The sequence below is a fragment of the Aquarana catesbeiana genome, linkage group LG12, assembly GCF_042186555.1.
Source record: "Aquarana catesbeiana isolate 2022-GZ linkage group LG12, ASM4218655v1, whole genome shotgun sequence".
Taxonomy (NCBI): domain Eukaryota; kingdom Metazoa; phylum Chordata; class Amphibia; order Anura; family Ranidae; genus Aquarana; species Aquarana catesbeiana.
The window spans coordinates 38,690,324-38,717,855 of record NC_133335.1 but is presented as its reverse complement, the minus strand read 5'-3'; the positions used below and the strand labels follow the sequence as shown (position 1 = coordinate 38,717,855).

Genomic DNA, 27,532 nt, shown 5'->3' with positions numbered 1-27,532 from the left:
GGGGTGTAAACATTGACTCCATTGGTCATCTGAAGTGATACAATGTAGTCTGATTTCTTGTTTCGTACATAACCTCTTATCAGAACATTGGTATATCTGAATAATGTACAGTCATGACCAAAATATCGACACCCCTGCATTTCTTTGCCTTCACCCAAAAGTGTTTAGACATTCTCATAGTGGAGGAAAAAAAAGCCAAATCTGACACATTCCACGCAAAACTCAAAACAATGGACTGGACAAAATTATTAGCACCCTCAATGTAATATTTGGTAGCTCACATCTTGGAAAAAATAACTGAAATCAATCGCTTCCTGTAACCATCAATGATTTTCTTACACCTCTCAGGTTGGAAGAGTTCCTTTTCCCAACTGCTGCTTTGAGATGAAAGGAGCTCTTTGTCATTTCTGGCCAGTTCAGTTCTCTCTCCGGTGGTCTGGCTTAAACCATTTCTGGGTGCTTTTGACATGTGCTTTGGGACATTGTCCTGCTGTAAGACCCATGACCTCTGATGGAGACCCAACTTTCTGACACTGGGCCCTACATTGCACCTCACAATTCTTTGGTAGTCTTCAGATTTCATAATGCCATGCGCTCAGTCAAGACATCCAGTGCCTGAAGCAGCAAAGCAACCCCAAAACATCGGTGGACCTCCCACCATAAAAACGTTTGGTCTCTTTAAAAAGCGCAGCAAGTACAGAAAGACCTGTTCCTGACGGAAATCCAGTGTGCTTCTAACTGCTGCTGACAACACTGCACCTCTGAGGGACTCAAACACCGAGCAGTGTTGTCAGCCCTGCCAGACAACAGAAACCTCCCCTTTCCTTATCTCCATACCATGACAGAGGCGATTTGTAGTCCACAGCATGGCTGATATCTCTGCCTGGGATTTCAGTGCACAGGAATTCTGCAGCTCTCTATTTCTGGCAGGATCAACAGCTGATTGTCTGTACTTGCTGCTATTTTAGAGGGATAAAACATGGGTAGATATGCAGGGGATGTACTGAATATACATCTATTTATTTATTTTGCTTAGACGCTTTTTAACCTCTTGGCACCCATGCAATGCATAAGTGCAGCAGCAAATAGGATGAGCTTTAACAGCCACATGCTGCACATATGCATCTAAGGGCGGTACAGGTTTGGTAGGTCAGAGACAGCTCCCGGTCTGTACTAATGATCAGGAACAGGTGGGGCCGGCTCCTGATCATGTGACCACTGTGTCAGGCAGTCGCAGTGGTCACATGATTAGGCAGACCTTCCCCACCACTTGGGCATGATAGACCAGTTTAACCACTTCAATACAGGGCACTTATACACCTTCCTGCCCAGACCAATTTTCAGCTTTCAGCGCTGTCGCACTTGACAATTACGCTGTCATACAACACTGTACCCAAACTAGATTTTTATCATTTTGTTCCCACAAATAGAGCTTTCTTTTGGTGGTATTTGATCACCTCTGCGGTTTTTATTTTTTGTTAAACAAATAAAAAAAGACAGAAAATTTTGAAAAAAATAAAGTTTTACTTTTGTTTCTGTTAAAACTTTTTGTAAATAAGTAAGTTTTCTGAGCGGGCACTGATGGGTGGCACTGATGGGTGGCACTGATGGGTGGCACTGATGGGTGGCACTGATGGGCGGCACTGCTGGGCGGCACTGCTGGGCACTGCTGGGCACTGCTAGGCGGCACTGCTAGGCGGCACTGCTAGGCATCCCTGGTGGCAGTGGTAGGCATTGTGAGTGGGCACTGATAGGCGGCACTGATAGGCATCCCTGGTGGCAGTGGTAGGCATTGTGAGTGGGCACTGATAGGCGGCACTGATAGGCATCCCTGGTGGCAGTGGTAGGCATTGTGAGTGGGCACTGATTGGCAGCTGCCTGGGCACAGATTAGTATTTCCCTGGGGGTCTAGGGGGCATACCTGGTGGTCCAGTGTGGATGGCCATCCTGGTGGTCCTGGGTGGGATCCGTGGGCGGGGGGCTGCGCTGATAAACAATCGGCAGAGCCCCCCCCCTGTCAGGAGAGCAGCCGATCAGCTCTCCTCTACTCGAGTCTGTCAGAAGCGAGTGAGGAAAAGCCGATCACTAGCTCTTCCTATTTACATCGTGATCAGCCGTGATTGGACACAGCTGATCACGTGGTAAAGAGTCTCCGTCAGAGACTCTTTACCTAGATCAGTGTTGCGGGGTGTCAGACTGACACACCGCAACAACGATCGCCGCGATGTGCGCCCCTGGGGGCGCGCAGCGGCTCAACCGGTCAGGATACTGAAACCACTTTGCCGCCGTCATTTTGCTATATGGCGGGCAGCGAGTGGTTAAGGGACGTCAGGGTGGGCAGGAAGAAAAAGGAGTGAAAAGTCATTTTAGGCTTTGGTGGAGGGTAGTATGTATTTGCTATTATTATTATTATTATTATTATTATTATTATTATTATTATTATCATTATTATTATACAGATTTATATAGTGCCAACAGTTTACACAGTGCTTTACAATAAAAGGGAGACAATACAGTTACAATACCGTTCAATACAAGAGGGTTACGAGGGTCCTGATCATGAGCGCTTCCAATCTAGTAGGTATGGGTTGACTTGTATTGAGAGGAGGAGCAGTTGAGGTGAAAACAGACATTGAAGGACAGATGTGTAGTCACAGACCCCCCCTCGGGTATTCATACTGGCTGGGTCATTACTGTACACCAGAGTTGTTCAATTAGCGGACCTCCAGCTGTTGCAAAACTACAAGTCCCATCATGCCTCTGGGTGTCATGCTTGTGGCTGTCAGTCTTGCTATGCCTCATGGGACTTGTAGTTCTGCAACAGCTGGAGGTCTGCTAATTGCATATCCCTGCTGTACAGGGATGGTCACTCCTGTGACCTGTGGGGGAGGGGTGCCATGGACACCAGGCTTCTACTGGTCAGAGGGATTTATTAGTACTTAGATAAAGTTTTAAGAGTTGAGCCTTAAAGCTGATCTCGATGTTTCCTGTCACTTTAAATAGTTTGTCTGAACCAGCTTGCTCCAAATGAACTATTTCCTTCACTAAGACCCCCATACACACTATTAGATTTTCTGCAGATTTTTGTCTTCAGATTTACCAATACCTTGTAGTGCAAGGACCTGCCTGATTGGATACAAATTGAAACTCTTAAGCCTTGTACACACGGTCAGATTATTGGACGAATTTTCGTCTCAAATCGAAAGTGAAGAGGAAACTCGCCATCAGAAAAATTTCTGATGACAGAATTCAACGTCAGAAGTGATGTAATGTGTTGAATTGTTTTGTGTTCTTCCATTTCTGAGCATGCCTACTTTTGCTCTTCAGATTTTATTTTTTTTTTTGTCAGAAAGCCGTACTAATGAAAAGAAAATCAGATGTTGTGGTCACATCAGACAAAAGTTTTAAAGCCTGCACATCCAGTTTTTGTCTGCTGAAAATTCGTAATCAGCTGACAAAAGCAGCATACTAACGATCAGAAAATCGGCAGATCGTTCATCGGACAAAATCTATCTTCAGGTTTTCTGACCGTGTGTATGGGCCATTTGAGGTTTGACCTCATATTATATGGTTTTGGTAAATCTGAAGACAAAAATCTGCAGAAAATCTAATAGTGTGTATGGGGTCTAAGCGCTGTATAAACTGCATGTAACTTCACCTACACACAGTAAGTACACAGTGCTGGGCCCCTCTCACAGCTCTGCGCTCTGCACAGGCTATGTACAGCACAGTTATTTCATCCCTACTTTTACCAGGTAATATCTGAGTTTGCAAAGGAATTTGGGGCACACAAGGCGGATTTACATCCTTTGTGTTTATTGAGGATTAGATTTTAAAAGAAGGTGCCTGGAGTTCAGTGTTTTGGACTTCAGTGACTTTTTTTTCCTGTGATTGCTTGACATCTGTGTTGCATAATAATCTGTGGATGTTTGGCATTATTTGCTGTGCTGGTAATGGATAATTGCAGGGTGTTGCTCACATGTCTCTGATACGCATTATTAAGGGCAGGCTGGCATGCCGTGATTGTGTGCACGTTATGCAACCAGTGACTTGTGGACTTCGTCCTTTTCCTTTTTATACCGTTATTCCAATGACATGTCTGGACAGAATCCGGGCCTCACCACCACACCATCACATCACACCACTGTTTTTTGGTAGCAAAGTTCAGCTGAAGGTACCCCCCCCCCCCCCCCCCATCTTCAAATATTGTCCCTTCTCAGTATGACAAATATCGGGTTATGGTAATAAAGACAGTAATAGTGTATATGTACTGATACTGGGGGACGGTGATAAAGACAGTAATAGTGTATATGTACTGATACCGGGAGACAGTGATAAAGACAGTAATAGTGTATATGTACTGATACTGGGGACAGTGATAAAGACAGTAATAGTGTATATGTACTGATACCGGGAGACAGTGATAAAGACAGTAATAGTGTATATGTACTGATACTGGGGACGGTGATAAAGACAGTAATAGTGTATATGTACTGATACCGGGAAACAGTGATAAAGACAGTAATAGTGTATATGTACTGATACTGGGGACGGTGATAAAGACAGTAATAGTGTATATGTACTGATACTGGGGACGGTGATAAAGACAGTAATAGTGTATATGTACTGATACTGGGGACAGTGATAAAGACAGTAATAGTGTATATGTACTGATACCGGGAGACAGTGATAAAGACAGTAATAGTGTATATGTACTGATACTGGGGGACGGTGATAAAGACAGTAATAGTGTATATGTACTGATACTGGGGACAGTGATAAAGACAGTAATAGTGTATATGTACTGATACTGGGGGACGGTGATAAAGACAGTAATAGTGTATATGTACTGATACTGGGGGACGGTGATAAAGACAGTAATAGTGTATATGTACTGATACCGGGAGACAGTGATAAAGACAGTAATAGTGTATATGTACTGATACTGGGGACGGTGATAAAGACAGTAATAGTGTATATGTACTGATACTGGGGGACGGTGATAAAGACAGTAATAGTGTATATGTACTGATACCGGGGGACGGTGATAAAGACAGTAATAGTGTATATGTACTGATACCGGGGGACGGTGATAAAGACAGTAATAGTGTATATGTACTGATACTGGGGGACGGTGATAAAGACAGTAATAGTGTATATGTACTGATACCGGGGGACGGTGATAAAGACAGTAATAGTGTATATGTACTGATACCGGGGGACGGTGATAAAGACAGTAATAGTGTATATGTACTGATACCGGGGGACGGTGATAAAGACAGTAATAGTGTATATGTACTGATACTGGGGACAGTGATAAAGACAGTAATAGTATATATATGTACTGATACTGGGGGACGGTGATAAAGACAGTAATAGTGTATATGTACTGATACTGGGGGACAGTGATAAAGACAGTAATAGTATATATATGTACTGATACTGGGGGACGGTGATAAAGACAGTAATAGTGTATATGTACTGATACTGGGGGACGGTGATAAAGACAGTAATAGTGTATATGTACTGATACCGGGGGACGGTGATAAAGACAGTAATAGTGTATATGTACTGATACTGGGGACAGTGATAAAGACAGTAATAGTGTATATGTACTGATACTGGGGGACGGTGATAAAGACAGTAATAGTGTATATGTACTGATACTGGGGGACGGTGATAAAGACAGTAATAGTGTATATGTACTGATACCGGGAGACAGTGATAAAGACAGTAATAGTGTATATGTACTGATACTGGGGACGGTGATAAAGACAGTAATAGTGTATATGTACTGATACTGGGGGACGGTGATAAAGACAGTAATAGTGTATATGTACTGATACCGGGGGACGGTGATAAAGACAGTAATAGTGTATATGTACTGATACCGGGGGACGGTGATAAAGACAGTAATAGTGTATATGTACTGATACCGGGGGACGGTGATAAAGACAGTAATAGTGTATATGTACTGATACCGGGGGACGGTGATAAAGACAGTAATAGTGTATATGTACTGATACCGGGGGACGGTGATAAAGACAGTAATAGTGTATATGTACTGATACTGGGGACAGTGATAAAGACAGTAATAGTATATATATGTACTGATACTGGGGGACGGTGATAAAGACAGTAATAGTGTATATGTACTGATACTGGGGGACAGTGATAAAGACAGTAATAGTATATATATGTACTGATACTGGGGGACGGTGATAAAGACAGTAATAGTGTATATGTACTGATACTGGGGGACGGTGATAAAGACAGTAATAGTGTATATGTACTGATACCGGGGGACGGTGATAAAGACAGTAATAGTGTATATGTACTGATACCGGGGGACGGTGATAAAGACAGTAATAGTGTATATGTACTGATACCGGGGGACGGTGATAAAGACAGTAATAGTGTATATGTACTGATACCGGGGGACGGTGATAAAGACAGTAATAGTGTATATGTACTGATACTGGGGACAGTGATAAAGACAGTAATAGTATATATATGTACTGATACTGGGGGACGGTGATAAAGACAGTAATAGTGTATATGTACTGATACTGGGGGACGGTGATAAAGACAGTAATAGTGTATATGTACTGATACTGGGGACAGTGATAAAGACAGTAATAGTATATATATGTACTGATACTGGGGGACGGTGATAAAGACAGTAATAGTGTATATGTACTGATACTGGGGACAGTGATAAAGACAGTAATAGTATATATATGTACTGATACTGGGGGACGGTGATAAAGACAGTAATAGTGTATATGTACTGATACTGGGGGACGGTGATAAAGACAGTAATAGTGTATATGTACTGATACTGGGGGACGGTGATAAAGACAGTAATAGTGTATATGTACTGATATCGGGGGACGGTGATAAAGACAGTAATAGTATATATATATATACTGATACTGGGGGACGGTGATAAAGACAGTAATAGTGTATATGTACTGATACTGGGGGACGGTGATAAAGACAGTAATAGTGTATATGTACTGATACTGGGGACAGTGATAAAGACAGTAATAGTGTATATGTACTGATACCGGGGGACAGTGATAAAGACAGTAATAGTATATATATGTACTGATACTGGGGGACGGTGATAAAGACAGTAATAGTGTATATGTACTGATACTGGGGGACGGTGATAAAGACAGTAATAGTGTATATGTACTGATACTGGGGGACGGTGATAAAGACAGTAATAGTGTATATGTACTGATACTGGGGGACGGTGATAAAGACAGTAATAGTGTATATGTACTGATACTGGGGGACGGTGATAAAGACAGTAATAGTGTATATGTACTGATATCGGGGGACGGTGATAAAGACAGTAATAGTGTATATGTACTGATACTGGGGAACGGTGATAAAGACAGTAATAGTGTATATGTACTGATACTGGGGACAGTGATAAAGACAGTAATAGTGTATATGTACTGATACCGGGAGACAGTGATAAAGACAGTAATAGTGTATATGTACTGATACTGGGGAACGGTGATAAAGACAGTAATAGTGTATATGTACTGATACTGGGGAACGGTGATAAAGACAGTAATAGTATATATATGTACTGATACTGGGGGACGGTGATAAAGACAGTAATAGTGTATATGTACTGATACTGGGGGACGGTGATAAAGACAGTAATAGTGTATATGTACTGATACTGGGGACAGTGATAAAGACAGTAATAGTGTATATGTACTGATACTGGGGACAGTGATAAAGACAGTAATAGTGTATATGTACTGATACCGGGAGACAGTGATAAAGACAGTAATAGTGTATATGTACTGATACTGGGGAACGGTGATAAAGACAGTAATAGTGTATATGTACTGATACTGGGGAACGGTGATAAAGACAGTAATAGTATATATATGTACTGATACTGGGGGACGGTGATAAAGACAGTAATAGTGTATATGTACTGATACTGGGGGACGGTGATAAAGACAGTAATAGTGTATATGTACTGATACTGGGGACAGTGATAAAGACAGTAATAGTGTATATGTACTGATACTGGGGACAGTGATAAAGACAGTAATAGTGTATATGTACTGATACTGGGGGACAGTGATAAAGACAGTAATAGTGTATATGTACTGATACTGGGGGACGGTGATAAAGACAGTAATAGTATATATATGTACTGATACTGGGGACGGTGATAAAGACAGTAATAGTGTATATGTACTGATACTGGGGGACAGTGATAAAGACAGTAATAGTGTATATGTACTGATACTGGGGGACGGTGATAAAGACAGTAATAGTATATATATGTACTGATACTGGGGACGGTGATAAAGACAGTAATAGTGTATATGTACTGATACTGGGGGACGGTGATAAAGACAGTAATAGTGTATATGTACTGATATCGGGGGACGGTGATAAAAACAGTAATAGTGTATATGTACTGATACTGGGGACAGTGATAAAGACAGTAATAGTGTATATGTACTGATACTGGGGACAGTGATAAAGACAGTAATAGTGTATATGTACTGATACTGGGGGACGGTGATAAAGACAGTAATAGTATATATATGTACTGATACTGGGGGACGGTGATAAAGACAGTAATAGTGTATATGTACTGATACTGGGGGACGGTGATAAAGACAGTAATAGTGTATATGTACTGATACTGGGGACAGTGATAAAGACAGTAATAGTGTATATGTACTGATACTGGGGAACGGTGATAAAGACAGTAATAGTGTATATGTACTGATACTGGGGGACGGTGATAAAGACAGTAATAGTGTATATGTACTGATACTGGGGACAGTGATAAAGACAGTAATAGTGTATATGTACTGATACTGGGGGACAGTGATAAAGACAGTAATAGTATATATATGTACTGATACTGGGGGACAGTGATAAAGACAGTAATAGTGTATATGTACTGATATCGGGGGACGGTGATAAAAACAGTAATAGTGTATATGTACTGATACTGGGGACAGTGATAAAGACAGTAATAGTGTATATGTACTGATACTGGGGACAGTGATAAAGACAGTAATAGTGTATATGTACTGATACTGGGGGACGGTGATAAAGACAGTAATAGTATATATATGTACTGATACTGGGGGACGGTGATAAAGACAGTAATAGTGTATATGTACTGATACTGGGGACGGTGATAAAGACAGTAATAGTGTATATGTACTGATACTGGGGACAGTGATAAAGACAGTAATAGTGTATATGTACTGATACTGGGGGACGGTGATAAAGACAGTAATAGTGTATATGTACTGATACCGGGGGACGGTGATAAAGACAGTAATAGTGTATATGTACTGATACCGGGGGACAGTGATGAAGACAGTAATAGTGTATATGTACTGATACTGGGGGACGGTGATAAAGACAGTAATAGTGTATATGTACTGATACTGGGGGACGGTGATAAAGACAGTAATAGTGTATATGTACTGATACCGGGGGACAGTGATGAAGACAGTAATAGTGTATATGTACTGATACTGGGGGACGGTGATAAAGACAGTAATAGTGTATATGTACTGATACTGGGGACAGTGATAAAGACAGTAATAGTGTATATGTACTGATACTGGGGACAGTGATAAAGACAGTAATAGTGTATATGTACTGATACTGGGGGACGGTGATAAAGACAGTAATAGTGTATATGTACTGATACTGGGGACGGTGATAAAGACAGTAATAGTGTATATGTACTGATACTGGGGGACGGTGATAAAGACAGTAATAGTGTATATGTACTGATACTGGGGGACGGTGATAAAGACAGTAATAGTGTATATGTACTGATATCGGGCTATGGTGATAAAGACAGACAGTAATAGTGTATAATATGTACTGATACATAATACAGCTGTGTGCCCCCAGTGTAGAGATGTTCCCTTACTTCCTCTATTAGTGACAACATTTTCTCCAGCACAGGAAGTGAGGGTGAACCCACAACGTAGAAGCGGTAATAAAAAGCTGACTGGGGTTCTGGCCTTGCCCTTGTCTAGTAAGGAGTCTTTTTTTTTTTTTTTTTTTTTTTTTTTTTTTATTGCAGTCTGTGGTTCAGGGAAGCCGCATGGAAAGTTTTACACTGTAAGTGGGTGGGGTAAATAGTTTACTGAGGAATGTTTATTTTATTGTACTCTATTAAAAGAACATATTAAAGGAAAAGTTCGGCATCAGCTGTCATTTTGTAAGGTGTGCTGGGGACGTTTTCCCATGTATGCCAATAATGCAGGTTAATGGTTCTATTGAACTGTCTGTAGCCTGATAGTAGCCAATGAAATGCATGCTTCTGTCATCATGCAGAGCAGGTGTGATCCTGATTGGAGGCTGTGTGTTGATGGGGACACACATTGATAAATAGGGGCATTCCTGATAAGTGTGGTCCGGGTGCAGCGATTAAACATGATCGCCGACAAAATGCACAACTGCCACCAGCGAGGTGTTGATGATCTCCCGGACTGGTGGTCCTGCCAGGCCTCATTAGAGGGATCAGCAGAAAGCTCATTGATGTGGTGGCTCTGAACACTTGTACTGTGAGGAATGGCACATTCCCTGTCATTATCCTTGTTTATCATCACAGGGCCACTTTATAAGGGGCCAGGCAGACAGAGCTTCAAGAACTGTCCACCTGACGCCTTCGTTTTATCAAAGCATTTTTGTTATAAATAGAGCCCCCCCCCCCCCCCCCCCCAGTCCTCTAGACATGGCTCGCTAGTCCCTGGATTGTACTGACTGGGGGTTTAAAGGGCAACTCCAAGCAATCCACTAATACATACCGTATATGTTTTACCTGCCAAAGCATCTTTAATGTGGGCCAATGCTAGTCAGTGAGATCGCTCTGCTGCTCTTTATTGGGTTAGCCTCCTGTTCACTGAACAGAGGTGATGGTGCTGATTCAATGACCAATCAGTAGGCAGGGAGAGGTGACACAGGACGTAGTATTTTTGAACTAGGAAAATAATTGTATAAGCCTAACACGGGGCACACAATCCCTCCAGCGAGATGCTTTTTATGCTATTTTCTAGGCTCCTTAGAAGTCTTCAGGCCTGTCATATAAAGCCACAGAGTGCCGTTACTTGGTCTTTACTGATGTACAAAGTGGTATTAATGTGGTAAATACCAGTGGGTGGCCATTCACCCCCTCCCCTCCATTCTCTTTAGAGTCCTCAGTCTTCCAAAATATTAGACACTGGGAACCATTCAACCTAGAAGACTGAGGACATCTTGTGGTACAGAAGAGGTACTGCATGGGACAACTCAAGATAAAAGCTGAGCATTGCAGCCTAAACTCTTCACTTTGCTTTTTTTTTTTGTTTTTGTTTTAGCATCGGCTGGGGGACATTATTGGTAAGTAAAAATGTAGCCAAAAGTTGGCTTAACCCCAGGCAGATATAAACAAAAAACACTCATCAAATCCGTTGTAAACCGCCGGTGATTAAAAAAAAAAGTCCCTGCAAGGCAATGTCATAATGTGCTAGTATAGTATGCATCGCATCTGAGAACGAAGCCCTCCAGCATTGCAATGTCAGCGCTGAGATGGCTGACCTCTTCCCCCATCTTCCTTCCGTGTTCGCGACCTCCAGCTACATGATTGGCCAGGGGGCACGATGGCGTCACTCCCATGCATGCGTGCGGGAGCTGCCATTTCCGACACGAGCTCTGAAGGTCAGGCACTGTAAGCCGGATCTTCAGAGCACATGTGCCGATGATATCTGCTGCAAGCAGTCTGAATATCTCCTAAACTGCAAGTTTTTAGGTGATATTCACAGGACCTACAGGTAGGTCTTATTATAGGCTCACCTGTAGATACAAGCGGTAGTACTGAGTTTACTACCTGAATGGTTTAGGAGATATCTGTATTTGCATGTGCCGACGTCATCGGCACATGCGCACTGAAGCAATGGCACGTATGTGCCGTTGCTTTAGTTGTACTGTGCCACTACTGACGGCTCCCGAACGAGAGAGTGATGTCATCGTGGCTCCAGCCAATCGCAGTGCCGGAGGCGCGATACCCGGAGAGATGTCGGCCGCCGGAGCGGTGAACGAGGACCGCTGCGGGGGCTTCGCTCTCAGGTAAGTAATTCATAATGAGCTAGTATGCTATGCATACTAGCTCATTATGCCTTTGTCTTGCAGGTTTTTTTTTTTTGTTTTTTGCGGGGGAATTTTTAAAAGGGGTTTACAACCACTTTAAAGCAGTTGTGTAAAGTAGAACTAAAGGCAAAACTTTTTTTTTTTTGGATAGAGTAGAGATGGATCAGAACACCGGTCAAGTTTTTATTGCTGCCTGTCTTCCTGTTAGGGAGAGTGCTGCACTGTGCAAGGTGGCCAGTAGAACTTAATGAACTTGTCACTGTGAGACATATCAATAAAGTTTGTTTAAAAAAAGTGAACCATGTGATGCACCACAATTGATGCATCAGATTTGCAGTTATCCGGCTGAATCGCACTGCACATCCGCTGCTGCGTTGTAATACAACGGCCGGTGTGAATAGACTGTTACTGCCTGAATCAGCCCCTTGTGACCCCCTGTATTGCAGCACTCAGACTTAGGAATCTGCGGACTGAAGGAAAGAGCAGAGGAAGGAGCCCATTAGTTTTCTGCTGCTCCTTTACTGTCCAGTCACTGAGGTGGGGAGAGGTGACCTAGTTGTATTGCTTAATTTCAGCAAAGAAATGTCAGGTCACTATCCAGCACCTGTGTGCTCTGGCAAGGCTGTATAGACTTCAGGAGGGGATGGATAGACCTTTAGAATCCTTTGGTAAAACAACCCATCTATGCGTGCATTTCCCTGTTTAAAAAGGGAAGTACATGTGGCACTTTTTCTGGCTGTGTGTAAGAGATGTGATGTACAGAATTACAATAAGTGGCCCATGTGGTGAGTCTAGTTTGGTATCAGTAATCCCATCTACAAGTTGTGGGCTGTACCTGTATACATAGACGGGGCAGTCATCGCTGTTTGTTACATGCACACGATGTGATTCTTGCTGAATCGTATTGCACAGTGATTGGCCTACTTTGCATCACTTATGTAGGTACACGTCTATGATCAGAGTTCATTCTTGTAAACAGTATACTCTCCAGAGGCCTGATCTATGAACATTGTGCTAAACTAGGGAACACTTCTTATTGTCTCCAGCAGCATATCTACTTCTGTGATTAGTTTCTTACCTGTGTTTAAGAAATGACATTTGAAAGCTAGGGGCAAGGAAAGAAAGGCTTTACCTTGGCTATTCGCCCATCAGACAGCCCCTGTAGGGCTTATCCTAAAAATGTTTGTTTTTCTTGCAGCAGCTGCTTGACTGTATGTTAGTTCTTGTATAAAGATATGGTGCAGCAGCCCCTGTGTAAGGAAATTGAAGGAAGGTGGGGGGGGGGGGGGGCGGGCACATGACATTTTGGTGGGCAATAGCAATCAGTCAGGAAAATCAGTGCCGACCAATCACTTTGTTCCCATGAAAGTGTTCTTAAATCGAGTAACTTTTATTGAAAAAGTAAAAGGCATCACAGTATAGAGACAGTCAATTGTTCAGTTACAATAATGGGAAGCAATTCTTATGTCCTCTGCTATAGCAAACAGAGAGGAAAACCTCAACAGTGTCTAATGAAGTCTCCATATGTATACTAAAAGTGTCTGTCATTGACAGTGATGGCAAACCTTTAGCCCGGGTTCACACCTATGCGAATTAGAGGTGCGTTTCCGCACCTCTAATTCGCATAGCAGGAGAATGTGACTGGCTCCCTATGGAGCCAGTTCACATATCTCCGGGGCGGCTGCGGTGCGCACTGCACAAAAACGCTGTGCGTCTTTGGCTGCGTTTCAGGGCCGAATTCAGGCATAGAATCGGCCCTGATTCGTCCCTGAAACGGTGAACAGGGACGCACAGCGCTCCTGTGCGATCCGCAGCCCGTTGTGGTGTGAACCCGGGCTTACACTCCAGATGTTTTGGAACTACATTTCCCATGATGCTCAACTACACTGCAGAGTGGATGAGCATCATTGGAAATGTAGTTCCAAAACATCTGGGGTGCCAAGGTTCACCATCACTGGCCTATGATATAACCATCATTTATTAGACACCTTTCAATATTAATAATGTAAAACAAATACAAAACAAACAATCAGACATTGTGGAATACTGCCTGTCTTCAAAGGCTAATAAAACCATTCTAGGCAGCTGCTAATTTACTTTAGTAAATATATAGGAGAAACACAATAATGGTAATTCTTCCATAAATGAGTTGACTCTCCAGGGGGACCCTTGGTTTGAATACATCTAAAGCTGTAGCAATCTATCAAGAACACGTTGTGGGGGTGCTACTCCCGGTGTGTCCAACCAACATTGCCAGATATTCCTACATTTCTCGGGAGAGTTCCCATGATAGTAGGTATTTTTTTTTTTTTTTTTCCTCAAATATGAATGGTATTGACCGACTGGATCCATTCTATATCAGTACACTAGAGCCGGGAGGTAGCGCTGCTGCGGATTAATCCGCTGAAAGTAATGAAATGGTCCACTTTCTGTCCCCCGGCCACCACTGAACACACGGGGCCCGGAGAAGTTTTTTTTTTATTTTTTCTGAACAGCTGCACAGGGGAAATTAGCTTATTGGTGGACAGGATTTGGGATATAGTATCCACTAGAGCTGCCTGATTCTGGCTAAAATGAGAATCACGATTTTTTTTGCTTAGAAGATAGATCACAATTCTCGCAGCGTAACATCATCTTTCACATTAAAACTTAAAAAAAATTGGGCTAACTTTACTGTTTAGTTTTTTTTTTTATTATTTATTATAATGTATTTTTATCCCCAAAAAATTGCATTTGAAAGACCGCTGGGCAAATACAGTGTGACCTAAAATATTGCAGCAATTGCCATTTTATTCCATAGGGTCTCTGCTAAAATATATATAATGTTTGGGGGTTCCAAGTCATTTTCTAGCAAAAAATATTGAATTTTAACTTGAGAAACAAGTGTCAGAAAAAGATTTAGACTTTTAAGTGGTTAAACTTCCTTCATTTACAGGTTGTTAAAGACTTTTCAGAGTGCCTGGATTTTTTTTTTTTTACTTACACAGAAGTTTATAAGTTTATCACTTTAATCTACGAAGGAAGTGTTAGTTACAATGTTTCATGTTAAAAAACAGCAGACTGCCCGGATGTTTTCTTTTGACAGCTGAGTGAGCAGATAAGTCTCTCCACTTGTTATGTGAAAGAATCGGCAAACTCTGCAATAGAGATCGTCAGGGGGGTTCATTCGAGATCACAATTTCTTAATGGTTAATTGTGCAGCTCTAGTATCCACCCTGGGTGCCGAATGCTCTAGGTACGCCCCTGAGGACCTATAGACATGAGGAGGGGGGGGGGGGTCACTGGCTCTGACTGCCAATCATCCGATTGGACAGACCTTCTTTTAGGCTCCATTCACACTAGTGTTTTTCTTAAGCTCAAAAATAGCTAGAAAAACACTGCTGATAGCATTTTTGTGCCAGCTTCTAGTAGCTTTTAGGAGCATTGGCATTTTATTAGCGTTTTTGCAGTACATAAAGGTAAAAAAAAAAAAAAAAAAAAAAAAGCTCAAGCTTAGGAGCAATTTAGGAGCATTCAACATTTTTTTTTTCTCTGCTGGAAAGCGCTCAAAAAAACTCTGCAAAGACGATTTTTTTCTGCTCCTAGATGCTGAAGCTCAAAAAAATGCTAATGGCCTAAAGTAGTGTGCATGGACACATATGATAACACTCTTTAGCTTCTAGGAGCCTAAAGTGTTTGTTTTACACTAAATTAAAAAAAAAAAATGGATCCTGTTCCTTAAAGCATGTTATACAGCACATTACTTGTGCTGTGTAATTTGGCCCCTTCTATCACCTGAATTACCTGGCTGATCCTGCCTGGCTTTGCCCTCCCCTCTGTAAACTGACCACGTTTTATCATGGCTACTGAGCCCTGACAGCGTGGTTAGTTTACCTGCCTCTTTCATCCGCAGCCCTGCTCTGTCCTCTGTCCCCGTTCTCTCCCCCTCCCTGCCTGCCTGTCTGCTCATAACAGTGCCCACCCCCTCCCGCTGCTAATATAACTTTTACATCATTATACAATCCTCTGTGTTTCCTAATGCTATGCGCCCCTGTGTCTGTGCTTTATAAAAAAAAATTTGGTCTATACCTTTATATCAAAGCACCTCTCAGCACTCACGTGACCGGCCGCCTCTCTCCTCTCCTCGCTACTGACGTCAGCAGGGGATTCTCGACCCTTCCTGCTCTAGCTGTCAGATCGAGAGCGAGGAGAGGCGGCCGGTCACACGAGAGCCATGAGGCGCTCTGAAATAAGCACAGACACAGCGGAGCATAGTATTAGGAAACAGGATGTATGAAGAGGACGGAGTGGCTTAGCAACCACTTTAAAAAAAACGCTAGTGTGCATGGACCTTTTAGATGTGATGATACAGGTTTGGGGGCGGGGCACTGACACACATGGCTTTCATTGACTTCCAATGATCTTGAAGCAGGGTGAGCACAGACATACTGACTCTTAGCCCTCGTTCACATTGAACACGGCTTTGAATTAGTGCGACTTCATCATGATTTCAAAGCCGCATCTCCATGCTGCTTCGGGTGTGACTTGAAAGACATCTGCATGGCTTCATACACAGATGTCTATTGAAGTCGCACCCGAAATCGGCAAATGTAATGCAGGAATTACTTTTGCAAATCGGTGTGGAGCGCTGCCATTGCTGGCCATGGGCTGCAAATTGTCATGTGATTTTTCCTGTCAAATTGCATGACAAATCGCTTTAATGTGAACGAGGGCTTACTGACTGATGGTGCCCATTTACATCAAAGTGTTCAGCTGTGCGTGTTAACACACCTTTATTTCACCCATTAGCATGCATTAAATTGAGACAGCCCAGGCATCATGAATGGACTGCCAGTACACCACAATGGAGTATGACCTTATTTTGTAAACCCAGCACAACACCTGCTACGTACATTGCGATGCATTGTGTAGTACAATGCATTGGTGTGCCATTCACAATGATTGGTAACACATCACACAAAGATCAGGGGCATTTGCTTGCCTTGTGGCAGTGTGTATGTTGGTGCCACACACAGATGGGCATGGACCCCTCAACCATCTAGAAGTGGCGGGGGGGTCACACACAAATGGTACTGGGTGTCCCGTTTAGGAAGGTGGCTAGCAGTACTATAAAATAAAATAATACACAGGTTGTATGTAGAGATCTAAAATTCCCTGATTTGACACATTGTAGACATGTTATGTTTTGTGTATTCAGATGACAGAAGAGCTTTACTGACCAGCAGGATTTATGATTGTTTCACCTCTGATAAAGGGAAGTGATCAATCAGCTTATTATGAATGCATTGTGTAACATAATGACATCTTCCATTGAGTCATTCGTCGTAGGAGTGTTGGAATATTTAGCTTGGTAGCAGCTTATGAATATGACTCCACATGGGCATGTTTATTATGCCCTGTCATATGTTGTCACCATGTGATGGGCTCTGTGTGGCATTTCCCTGAAATAATACCGCATGTGACAGTGCTCATTTCTCACCTGTGGTTGGTCGGGCTCTGATGGTAAGTTTTATAGCCGGGCTCTGCAGATCACTGTGTGGGCATTCCTGGGCTGTCGGAGATTACATGGCAGTCATTACATATTAGCCTCTATTGCAGACAGCTTCCGAGCCCTGATGAAGGGAGGCCTTGAACCCCCAAATCGCATCTGATAAGTCTTCTGAATTTTACAGAGATTATTCAATCTTTAACAGACTTTCACAAACCTGTGGCATTCTCACCCTTTTACACTTTGTATGGATGGCAGGAACTTCTATTCCATATTATCGAACTCCATTCCCTATGTGTTTTGCTGACCGACTTTTCTGCTGATAAGATTTACTTGTTTATGAAAATAACTTTTATGATAATTCGTACTAAAGGTTGCTTTACAAGTCTGCTGAATGCTGTCTGTAAATAGCCTGAGAGGGTTTATGGATCTGTGCATCTTAAAGATAAAGTCAAGGCAGATTTAAAGGGGTTGAAAACCCTCATGGTTTTTCACCTTCATGCATACTATGCACTAAGATGAAAAACCTTCTATTGTGCTTTAGCCCAAACCCCCACCCCCCCACCCCAGAGACCCCTGTTTTACTTACCTAACCCCGATCTTTCTTCCGGCCCGGGAACAAACACACCAGATCTAGCCGGTGTCTTGTGTCCTGATTGGATAGATTGATCGCAGCACAGCCATTGGCTCCCGCTGCTGTCAATCAAATCCAATGGCGCAGAGGGGCCGGGCCGAGTCCTGCATTCTGTGTGAATGGACACAGATGCGGGTCTCAGGAGCGCGTCGGCACGGGTGTTCACCAAGGAGAGAGCTTCTCCAACGTGGACACTCGATGTGCGGAGGAGCCACCAGCAGAGGAAGACCGGGGCCACTCTGTGCAAAACTGTACAATGGAGGTAAGTATGACATGTTTGGGTTTTTTTTTAAAGAAAAAAAAAAGTGTTTACAACCCTTTTAAAGGGAGTATGAACTCCAGGAAGACATCTGCACACATTGGATACATATGTTTTGGGGCGGCACAGTGGTGCAGTGGGTAGCACTCTTGCCTAGCAGTAAGAAGGGTTGCTGGTTCAAATCCCGACCACGACACTACCTGCCTGGAGTTTGCATGTTCTCCCTGTGTCTGTGTGGGTTTCCTCCAGGTACTCCGGTTTCTTCCCACACTCCAAAGACATGCTGGTAGGTTAATTGGATCCTGTCTAAATTGGCCCTAGCATAGGTATGAATGTGAGTTAGGGACCTTAGATTGTAAGCTCCTTGAGGGTGTAGGGACTGATGTGAATGTATAATATATATATGTAAAGCGCTGCGTAAATTGACGGCGCTATATAAGTACCTGAAATAAATAAATAAATAAAATAAATAAATGTTTTCTCTTTTACCTACTAAAGCTGGGATATGCCATTAGTTTTGCAAAACTACCATCAAAAGTCCCATCATGCCTCTGCCTCTGGGTGTCATGCTTGTGGCTGTCAGTCTTGCTATGCCTCATGAGACTTGTAGTTCTGCAACAGCTGGAGGTCCCCTAATTGCATATCCCTTTTAAAGGATTATGGATTTGGGATCTTGTTAAAGTGTTACTAAACCCACAACAGTAAAATCAGTCTGTATATGCAGTAGAGCTGCACGATCAATTGTTAAACAATCACAATCTCGTATTCAACCCCCCTCGCGATCTTAATCTGGCATTTCCACGAATCAGTGTGAGCCGTTCTCTGCTCACAGCAGACAGCTGTCAAAAAAAAAAAAAAAAAGGCAGCCTGCCAAGTTTATCACAACATTGCTCAGTGCTGAGATAAAAAAACTATCTTTTGGTTCTTTTAGATTAAAGGGATGAATTTAGGTCTGTATATGAGGTCAGTTTAACCACTTAGGTTGTAAACCTCCCTGTATTTGTACCTCTAGGGAAGCCTAGAATAAGGCTTTCCTATAGGTTCTGTATTTGCGCAGCGGTCTTTCAAAAGCAATTTTTTGAAAAAAAAAAAAACGTTTAATGAAGTAAAGAAAAAAAGTTAGCCCACTTTTTTGTTTAATGTGAAAGATGATGTTATGCCGAGAATCGTGATCTTTATTCTAATCCAGAATCGTGCAGCGCTAATATGCGGTAAAGCTTGCTTGTTATACTTGCTGTGGAACCTAAGGGGCTAATCCTCCACATTGTGTAAAAAGGCTGTTTGTGATCCTGTCTTCTCTGATCCTCCCCTTCTTCTAGAGTCCCCAAACCATCTCTGGATAGTATAGAGGCTAGGGGACAAGCTGCACATGCTCAGTTTTGTGTGTATCGCTGGAGGGTTGTTTGTTTTTGTTTTTTTTTTGTTTTTTTTTCTCTTGGGGAAGTGCATGTGATCAGTGCAGGGCCAATTGGCACTGTCCAGACAGAGGGTCAGGGGTCCTGCAGCCTCATAGGACAATCAGGGGAGAATGAAAACTCCTCCTGCTGTAACTGCTGATAAGAAAAGGTATTTAGCAGTTTAATAAATTAAAATTACATTTCCATGTTCGCACCGTAGCCCGCGCCGGACCCCTGCGCCCTGTACGTTGCCCGCACCGGACCCCTGCAGGCTGCATAGTGCTGGCTCCTAGTTGTGGGTGAGATTTGCCCAGACTTGCCTTTGTTACATCACAGCCAGAATACTGTAAACAGTATTTTAGTCAGTCTGAGCTCCAGCATAATGTCTAGTTTGAAGAGAAGATGTGTGAAGTCCTTTTCTTCATTGTTTTGACTTAACATGTCTCATGTTCACATTCTAACAATACAAAAGGACCTTTGTGTTCTGACCATCTTTCTCCTTCTGTGTCGCTGTAGATTTCAGCTGCGATTCTTGCCTTCACATTTGCCTGCACAAGTCAGTGATGGAGTCGGAGGCCAAAGACGGCGACGAAGACAACCTTCAGAGCGCTTTTAAAAAACTGCGTGTAGATGGAGAAGGGTGAGTCCTGTGGGGGGTTCTGTGCTATCAGATTATACTGATTTGTATGCTTCACAGGGGCTGATTCTGGAACCTGCTCACAACAACCAATCCTGTGGTTGTTTTTTTTTTTGTATTTTTTTTTTTTTTTTGGTGGAACAAGAAAGCTTTGCATGTCACCCATAGTGCTTCAGTTGTCTCTGCTCCAGTTCTCCAGCCAATCTCTGCCTGGGAAATCGGAACAGGGAATCTTTCCAGGCCATAGGAAAGACTCTGCTAAAACAGCCTGGTGCTCTTCAGATTGTCCCACTAATGGTCCACACTGTTTCTCCTATTAAACCTGTCTGGTATAACCCAGAATTAGTCCATTTTATGACTGTTCTAACTGGTCCCCAGTGGGATAATGTGGGATTGAAGTACATGCATCAGCTATATTCATGGGAAGTCCTTTGTGTGGTCCTGAGTGTTCAGGGCCATGTACCCTCTCCATGTACCCTCTCCTGCACGGCTGTCAAAATTTGACATGTGGCTGCATCTGTGTAGCCATTGTGTCTGCCTCCACCTCCCTAGGCTGATTGCACCAGCTGGGTGTGGATGCAGATGCCAGTCTTTAACCTTGGCATGCTGCTGAGCCCCAGTTTAAATTAATCCAATTTATTTTTTCAACCTTTGTTATTGGAAAGTGAATTATTATAATCCAGTCACCCCAAGCTGGTTGCTAGATTTTCTAGTACTTTATTGTAAGGGAATCCTTCTATGTAACCCCGAATCTGAGACCAATAGAATAGGGATATTACAGACCAGGATTGGGATGAACTTTCTAAATTTTATTTTAGCCCTGGTATATGTGGAAAAGTTGACTTTTTCAATAATAGTGTTTTCATGTATTTTACCCATTAGACTGTCTGAAAATGGGTAAGAGGGACACTTGTCTTTGTCACAAATGCTTAGCTGTGGATGGTGATGTTCTTCACGTGGTTTGAGGATGCCCCAAAATTAGACCTTCTTGGTTCCAGGTTACTAAGTTTATAGTGCATAATTTACAAGTTCCCATTATATACAATCTAAAGTCGTGCCTTCTAGAGCAATTTAGGAACATTGACATAGGGACTTAAAAGAAGACTTTCCTGAGATGACTTCTCTTTTACATCAGGAAAACCATAGTCCTAAATTGGACAACCACTAAAATGTTAGAAATGTTAATGCTTGGAACCTCTTGGTCTCTCTACAGAAGCGTCCCTGCTTTATTTGACAAAATATGAGGCAAGTGCATTTCTTGTAGTAAAGACATCCTGAACCCGCAGCTCTGCTCCAAACCTGCTCCTCATCCCTATCCATGGATAAATAAAATAGGGTCCATGCTTACCATTGTAGGGAATCGATGAATGAGAACTGCACTTCAGTCTTCCGAATACTTTTATGCAAGCATCAACAGTGTAGCAGCAATCATAGTGTCTCCAGCCAATAGATACCACCGCCTCCTTAAAGAGGAGTTCCACCCCCCACCCCCCCCCCCCCCCATGAAAAAAATAAGTCAGCAGCTACAAATACTGTAGCTGCTGACTTTTAATTTTGGGACTCTTACCTGTCCAGGGCTCCCGCGATGTCGGCAACCGAGCCGATTTTCAGATCATCTCTCGGGTGCTGCCGCAGCCATTAATCATAAGGGAAACCAGCAGTAAAGCCTTTCAGGTTCATAGCCGGTTCCCTGCTGTGCTTTCCAATTGGCCTGGCAGCAGAGGAAGGGGGGGGGGGGGGGGGGCTAATTCTGAAGGACAGCGCCGCGGCGCAGTCTCCCGGAAAGTGGGGAAGGGTACCTGTCAAAAACAGGTGAAGCAGATAAGCGAGCGGAGGTTTCACTTTTGGGTGGAACTCCTCTTTAACCCCTTTCGCCACGAATGCCATCATTACAAGGATAGGGGTTGCCTTATGAGCAAGCCACTTGTGGTGAAACATGTTAGGGAGGCAGCGGTATCCTTTGGGTGGAAACACTATAATTGCTACTACACTGTTGATGTGTATTTAAAAGAGTGAAGATTGGAGTGCAGCTCTTATTCATCGATTTCCTACCAGTGGAGTTCTTGTCTTGACTCTTATGAACATTTTGGTTTCCTCTTCATGCTGTACAGGGGCCATGGAGAGCCTGCATAATGACATTCTTGGGACCTGTTGCCGCCACCCATTGAGATGCATTACAAAAGGCAGCTGTACATGGTTGGGTGCCGAGGGTTGCATAAAGTACGTGCATGCGCACTGATGTTTGCCTTGATTGCAGATGGTGTGCATTCAGAGTATACGTCAGTGCAGGTGCTTTATGCAAACCCCAGAGTACACCCTCCCTCTGCTATGCATTTCATTGGTTGGCTGTACGTGGTGCAGGCTCTGCATGCTGTTTGGCTGTGTGCATGAAGTCTTACTGTAATGGAATGAACTTACCACAAATGACAATAACAACCTAATAATTAGGGTGAAAGAATCTTCTTTATTAAGCATCATTAGATGTATATACAATCTACACAACCATACGGTTAGTGTTCTTTGCTATTTTTATTTCTCATTTATAATTGCATTCAAAACTCTGTTCAGTAACAACACCGTTCACATGCTTTCTTTTCTTTTATTGCATATTGTCTTTATACACTATACCAGGGATATGCAATTAGCGAACCTCCAGCTGTTGCAGAACTACAAGTCCCATGAGGCATAGCAAAACTTTGACAGCCACAAGCATGACACCCAGAGGCATGATGGGACTTGTAGTTTTGCAACAGCTGGAGGTCCGCTAATTGCATATCCCTGCACTATACCTTTAACAAATCTTTACCAATATAGTTACAATAGTTTATTATAAAAAATGCCTGGTGCTACAGATTAGGATATGGTTCTGTGTCTTAGCCAGTACATGTTGTATGAGTTCCAGCAGAGTGGTAGATATTTCTACATTCAGAGATTTTGCTGCTTACTGGAAAATCTCTGTACAATGGCCTAATCCTTTTACTGGGAAGAGGAAAGGGAATGACTGACCAGATGAGCTGCTCCTATCCGTCGTTGCACAGCACACAGGGGCATGTTCAAGTATTGGCAGATATTTCAGTGCCTCTCATTTCTAGAGAACAGATTTACCTGGTTTATAGCCACTCAAAGCAGGCTATACACTAGTTCTCTAAAGGCCCCTTTCACACTGGCTGTCCTATCATGCCCGTCTGTCAGTTTTTCAGGCAGATCTGATGGCATTGTCCATGCATTCCTATGGACAGACGGGTGTAAATAGACTTGTGTCTGGTTACACCCGCCTAACCCAGGGTCCGATCTGGTTCACTAAAAAACAAAAAACAAAAAAAAAACCGAAGGGGATCTGCCTCCTTCTGTTTAAGGGTAGCCTGGTGTAAACAGTGGCGTTAATTTACTTCAGACCACCAGTAGAGCAGAGAGGGCTTTGTCTGTGTCTGCGCTGGAGAAACTGAGCGCACGTGGATGTGTCCTCCGCCCACTCTGCTCCAACCAGCAGCGGATCTGTGAGCTGATCCCCCTGCTGATCCGAACAAAATCCACCCATGTAAAAGTAACTTTACAGTGATACTGAACAAGTATCTCACTACCCCAGGACTAACCCGGAGGGTACACAGTTTCAGTTTTCATTATTTACTTTGTATGTAAGGGAAGTTAGCTTGATGACTGATCCTCTTTAATCACCAGTCCCCCCCATATGCTCTGATTGTTGCACAGGTACATCATCCATGTTTGCATTGTATACAGTATGTTAAATCTCAGAACATGGGTAGAACAGTGTTGGAGCCCACTGCACCTCTACAGCACCAACAGCCTCTTAAAGCAGTCACTGACTCATCCACAGAAAGATGCTGTTTTTGTATGCCGAATTAAGATTTTGGGGACAATCTGCAGGGATGGTTATAGCTGGCCACAGTAAAAATGGATTATATTGCTGTCTTAAAGCTGGTAGTTTAGTACTATGTATAATGATGCATGTCTGGGCTTCTATCTATAACGATTTATGGTAGGTTGGTTTGTATTTCAGGGGCACAGCATCTCTGCCTGCTGCTGATGGTGGCACTACAAGGACGTGTGGAAGGCCTTCTTTGGAAGACACCAAGCCAAAAGTTTTTGGCTGCCTGAAGGATAGCTGGCATGGGTAAATGTTTGGAGATTTCAGTTCAATTTTTTTTCTTTTACTGTTAATGGTCAGTCCACCCAAAACCGGTATTTCAATTTTTGGTGTTGGAGAGTTAAATCAACATTAAAACTTTTTTTCCATTTTTTTTCCATTTATTTAAAATTAAATTAGAGGTGCACTGAATGGAAATTTTGGTACCGAAAATTCAGGATGCACTTGGTTAAAACTGAAAATAATAGTTTAAAAATAAAAATTATATATAAAAAAATTTTTATATATATATATATATATATATATATATATATATATATGTATGTATATATATATGAAAAATGCATCCCTTTAAATTTTATGTATGTCTTCACACTGGTCTATTGTGGTGTTTAAAAATCTTGCTTGCTGCATTTTTGGTCAGTTAAAAAAACAGCACCAAAAATGTACCTCCCCATTACAAAAGCATTAATAATGCATCTGTGTTAAGTTTGTTTTTTTAATGCGATTTTTGAGTAGCATGACCTATGAAAAACACACAGCACAATAAAATCACGTGCGCTTTTGGCACCATTATTGGCACCTTTTTTCTCTATCGGCAAAATGCTGAAAATGCCATTTTCACCCGATATGTTACCGTGTATCTGTTATACTTACCTGCTCTGTTTAGTGGTTCTGCACAGAGTAGCCCTGATCCTCTTCTTCTGGGTTCCCCCGCCGGCGCTCTAGGCTAGTCCTCTTTGGCAAGTGCCTCCATGGAAAGCCACTTTCCATGGGGGCACCCATGTGTGCTCACTCCCGAGCCGCCCTGTCTGCGTCTATTGACACAGAGCAGGCAGCTTGGCAGCCCCCGCAAATCCCCCCCCCCCCCCCCCCGCTCGCTTGTCACTGCATTTGATTGAATGCAATGGCTCCTGCTGCTATCAATCTGCCCAAGGAGGAGGGAGACAGCGGCTCACGTACACATCGCATCAGGTAAGTATAAGGGAGGGCTGGGGGTATTTTGCAGCACAGAAGGTTTTACATCTTAATGCATAAAGGTGAAAAAAAATAAGGCTTTAGAACCACTTTAAACCCCCTGAAAGTCTTTCTTTGTTGGTGAGATTTCTAAGCTGAGCTCCTGGGTCTGCACACCTGCTGTGCTGATTCTGAGGGGTTCCTAATATCTTTTTATGGTAATAATATGGAGAATGTAACAGGAGGAGCTGGAACTCCCAGGTAAGACGTGTGTAGAGTCGGGCAGAGAGATCATCAAGATATAAGAAGCCAGGGGCTGACATATCCAGTGCAACATATTACATTTGGCTGGTATGACTGGTCAGGTTTATGGTGAGGTGGTCTAAGGGCCCTTTCACACTGGGGCGGGCGTCGGCGGTAAAGCGCCGCTATTGTAAGCGGCGCTTTACCGTCGGTATGCGGCCGCTAGCGGGGCAGTTTTACCCCCCACTAGCGGCCGAGAAAGGGTTCAAAACCACAGCAAAGCGCCTCTGCAGAGGCGCTTTGCTGGCGATATAGCAGCGCCGTCCCATTGATTTCAATGGGCAGGAGCAGTATACACTCCACTCCTTCACTGCTCCGAAGATGCTGCTAGCAGGACTTTTTTTACCGTCCTGCTAGCGCACCGCTCCAGTGTGAAAGCCCTCGGGTCTTTCACACTGGAATGAAAGCAGCGGCACTTTCGGGTCGGTTTGCAGGAGCTATTAATAGCGCCTGTAAACCGCCCCAGTGGAAGCCAGACATTCATCCACTAAATTATGGAGGGGTACATCAGTGTGGGAATACCTTGTTTCCTTTGGCCTCCTCCTAACCTAAGTGATTGTCTTGAATCAATAGAAATGTTTATATAAAATGTATATGATAATTGGGTCTTTCTGGTATGTCCATTCCTTCTATTATTTTGGCTCGAAGTGTCTTCTTTTTAGGAGCCGTGTAGCTGATAATTCAGTGACTCGTGTCGCTGTGATAAGAAAAGGCCTACAAGCTAAGGTTGGCCAAAACAAACATGTTGAGATGCTGGAGAGCTTGTGCATTGTTTGAATAGCTGTAGATTGATCTAATCCTACATTGAAGTAGTAGAACACAGATTGTTTACAGCCTGGAACTATTTCATGGAGCAGCCGGCAGATTACTTAAAGGAAACCTTTCCCAAGAGATACATGGAAGCAAAATTAAATGTAAATGCTTTGTTCCAGACAATGTTCCGTAGCCACTTAAACATTTTTATATTTCCTGTTCTGCAGCATTCAGATCTAGACAAGGTGCATTTTTTCACATACATACGTTAAGGTTTAATATAGTAATTTTTTTTTTTTTAGTTACAGTGGTGTAAATATGTATGTGCCATACCTGTGTGAACCCTGTGAAGGCTGGAAATCGCTGAATTAGGCATCACTACTACGGTGATTGCTGCTGGCTCCTGGGTCCCATGCCAAGTGGCTGCTCTGCTGCTTACTGAACACAGGAGGTCACTTGCTTGGCACATGCATTATTCACAGAACACTTTATCTGCAGTAAATTTATTAACACACATCATGGTTGCTTCAGGAAGCAGTCACAAAATGCAAGGAATTGTGCTTTGCAACAGGTTCATCGTTGCAAACTTTGCGATTGCAATCATGAATGCCCCCCTATGTGATTGTGTTCTACAGCTCCCATTATCTCCAGGTGCGTGACAATAGGGACACATGTGCCCCATAATACACAAATCTGCACCTTGGAGGAGTAAGTCATCCGTAGTTTCTCAGTACTGCACTTAGAATCCTTCCTTTTTTTTTTCTAAACAATGTCTTTCTTTTTCTTTCCTCACAGGCTGTTTCCAGTTTTATTTTGATGTTTAACAGGGTTTATTTAGCTTTTAGA

At 42.9% G+C, this 27,532-nt stretch overlaps 1 protein-coding gene across 1 annotated transcript in view; it reads left to right on the top strand.

Annotated features, from left to right (window-relative positions):
* The window catches only part of OSER1 (oxidative stress responsive serine rich 1), a 47,506-nt gene that overhangs the window by 8,514 nt on the left and 11,460 nt on the right, over positions 1-27,532 (top strand). Inside the window, exons 2-3 of the mRNA XM_073607594.1 lie at positions 20,448-20,571; positions 24,587-24,700. Of these exons, the coding sequence (XP_073463695.1) occupies positions 20,448-20,571; positions 24,587-24,700 (238 nt within the window). The remainder of the gene's footprint in view (positions 1-20,447; positions 20,572-24,586; positions 24,701-27,532) is intronic.